The sequence below is a fragment of the Ananas comosus genome, linkage group 5 (genome assembly GCF_001540865.1).
Source record: "Ananas comosus cultivar F153 linkage group 5, ASM154086v1, whole genome shotgun sequence".
NCBI lineage: Eukaryota > Viridiplantae > Streptophyta > Magnoliopsida > Poales > Bromeliaceae > Ananas > Ananas comosus.
The window spans coordinates 10,789,702-10,792,813 of NC_033625.1; the positions used below are offsets into that span (position 1 = coordinate 10,789,702).

Consider the following 3,112-nt stretch of genomic DNA (forward strand, 5'->3'; position numbering starts at 1 on the left):
ATGCTCAAAGAGCCACCCCCGGTATCATATTAGTTAAATCTTTATTTTGAACATGTTGCGACAAATTGGTGTCAATTTTATTGAATTTCTAAAATCATTTTTCATCAACTTGCATCTTGATGGTTTTGAATTATTAAATCACTTTTGATAATGAAATTTTGATGTTTTGATGGATTTTGAAATTTTATAATATCTTATTTTCATTATAATAATTTTTGGAGTAAAAGCCTTAATTTGTATAAATTTAATTCAAATTTGATGGATTTTTAAAGCAAATTTTCGAAATCTGAGATCGTGTACCGGTACACGATTCAGTACCGGTACGGGTACTGTAGCCGCGGATATATATCCGGTTACAGAGCTTTTGTTCTTTCTCAAATCTGAATCAAACTTCGTTTTCTCTCTCTCTAAAAATCCCTGGTGCCTTCCTCTTGCAGATCTACACGTTTTCCCTCAGAAATTTGTGAGTATTTAGCTCGGATTTAATCGTTTCATCGCGTTCATGTTTATTTTTCGAAAAATTTCGAGTTCATGCTTAGATCTCTGTTTTTGATCGTTTTTGATGCAATTTTTTGCTGTAGATCAGTGCTTAAGGACATTATCTTGCTTCTAGAACACTTGAATCACATCAAATCACATTATTTTTCGCTGATCCATGTTCTAAGCTTCATTTTTCATGTAATTTCGGGATTTTTTGTAAAATGTCATTTTTTAATGAAAATTTTTGCATGATCTGGTTAGAAAAAGGATTTGTATGCATTCTAATGTTATTGGAAATTTTTTCGCTATTTTTTCAGATTTTTCAAAATTTTTGTTCATGCACGACTAATTTTTGTATAGGAAAAATGGCGTTTTCATTCATTTTGCTGATTTTGGTGCTGATGGCTACGAGACGTGGACGAGGTAGTGGTAGAGGTCGACGTGGGTCCTCTAAGAGAACACGAACAACGGGAGAAGCGTCCGGCTCGGATCCGGATTATCAAGAAAGCTCCCCTGAAGAGGCAGAAGAACCTATTGCTCAGCTTGACAAGGGCAAAGGAATAGCAGGCGAGTCCTCACGTGGCGGTGGTTCTCGTACAAGAGAAACTCGGTCGAAGCGTGCTGCGGAGGTTCCTCCTGAGCGACGGAGGATGTACATGAGCAAGTCGTGTATTGCGGAGCGTTATGTCAACTTCACCGATCTCATTCATGACGTTCCTGACTTTGGCCGGTTACTTCAGCGGGTTCCCATTGAGCCGGTTGGCAGAGTCCCTGCTCGTGCTCCTTTCTGTGTGGAACTCATTCGTGAGTTCTATATGAACGGAAGGGTCTTAGCAGAAGATGAGGAGACCGGGACATATGTTTTTGAGACATTCGTGCGTCAACAGAAGATTGCCGTTACCCCATATACTATTGGAGAGCTTCTGGGGATGACCGTAGACACTGCAGGTCTTCCTTATACATCAGGAGGATTTCAGTCCTTATCTCATTGGGATACCATAGTAGCGGCTATTTGCAGAGCTGGAGTGCAAACGAATCGTGCCTATGTAGAGTCCAAGGATTTGCGACCGGAGTATCATCTACTTTCCTTGGTTTTGAGCTACAATGTTCAACCTACGATTGGTACCAAAAGGATTCGTTGGGATCGATTGCTTCTATTGTTTTTACTTGGTCACCCGAGGCAAGCTCATGGATTGAACATCAACATTCCTTTTCTGATGTGGCAGCGGATGATTCATGTTATTCAGGCTTCTGCTCGACGAGATCTCCTTCCATTTCCTCTTTTGATCACACGGATTCTGCAGGACAGTGGAGTGGATGTTTCATGTGAGAAGTACGATTATGGTCTTGGTCCTATCGATGCTGTAACTTGGGCCAAGTCAGTCAGCACACTAAAATCATTTCAGCAAACAAAGGGATCATCGCGACCAGCTCCTAGCCAGGCACCTCCACCTCGAGCAGAGCGTGAGGGATCTTCTAGTTCAGGGGGAGTGATTACTGTGGAATCACTTCATCACGAGGTGCGCTCTATGAAAAAGAAACTGGCCGATCTTGCGAGAAAGGTGGAGATGGGGATGAAGAGAATGATGGAAAAAATGGGATGTAGGCATGATGATATCTTTCCTACTGAGCCTACTACTTATACCAGATCGACTTCACGACATCCTCTCATTCCACCGTCTGGTGATGCTCCTGAGGCTGGGGGATCTGGTGCTGGAGCAGGAGATGATGATGATGATGATGACGAGGACACTGAGTGATGTCTTCCTTGGGTTTCGTCTTATTACTTTATTATGCTTACTTTCTAGGACGATGTTTTAGTTATGCTTGCTTATCTTTCCTTTGCATGTTCTTATTTTTGTTTTAGGCCTGTAACTATGACTGGACTACTCTTATGCTTTCTAGTATGTTTTCTCTTTTTACTTGCTTTCTTTTGGCAATTTTTGACAAAAAGGGGGAGAGCATAGATGAAGGGGGAGAGCATGGATAAACAGGCATTAAACTGGAACTGAGGATGATGAATTCTTCAAGAACAAAGGGGGAGATGTGAACAAAGGGGGAGAAGGTATAAGAATTTAAGGCTAATCATTTTTGAGTGATTTGTTTTGCAGGATTTCAAGACTTCAAGACTCCTAGTTGCGTCTAAGTCATAGAGTCTGTTTTAGGAGTTTTGATGTAATTCTGAGTTTCATATTGTATTTGGATTACACGCGAGGGGTTCGATGTTTTGGTGATGACATTGAACTTCGTTTTTTCTTTAAATTGTAATTTGTGAGTTTGTGTGTGTTTTGTCACGAAATTGCCAAAGGGGGAGATTGTTAGGTCCTATGTGTTGGCAAGTTTCGTGGGTCGAGTCGGAGTCTTGAAGAAGTTCGGAGCGGAGTATTGAAGATCGAAGAATCCAAGACTTCGAAGAATCGGAAAGGACGCAAAACACGCAAAACTTGAATCACGATGCGTAGGTAAGTTTTAAATCTTGTTTATGGTGATTCATACTTATTTATAGATCTTAGAATCATATTTTCAAGTTGTAATTGATTAGAAAGTTTCTAAGAGTTTGTAAAACCCGAAACAATGCATTTTCAGCGAAAATTGCATTGCTGTACCGGTACAAGGGTTTTCTGTCCAGGGT

General features: G+C 40.7%; 1 protein-coding gene across 1 annotated transcript; it reads left to right on the top strand.

Moving 5' to 3' along the window:
* LOC109710913 lies at nt 380–2,298 on the top strand. Its single transcript, XM_020233723.1, has 2 exons — nt 380–463; nt 841–2,298. Exon 2 carries the CDS (start codon nt 846–848, stop codon nt 2,238–2,240), a length of 1,395 nt encoding a protein of 464 aa, XP_020089312.1. The 5' UTR covers nt 380–463; nt 841–845; the 3' UTR covers nt 2,241–2,298.

Coding starts and splice junctions, on each gene's coding strand:
- LOC109710913 (XM_020233723.1), top strand. CDS start 846: ATGGCGTTTTCATTCATTTTGCTGATTTTGGTGCTGATGGCTACGAGA.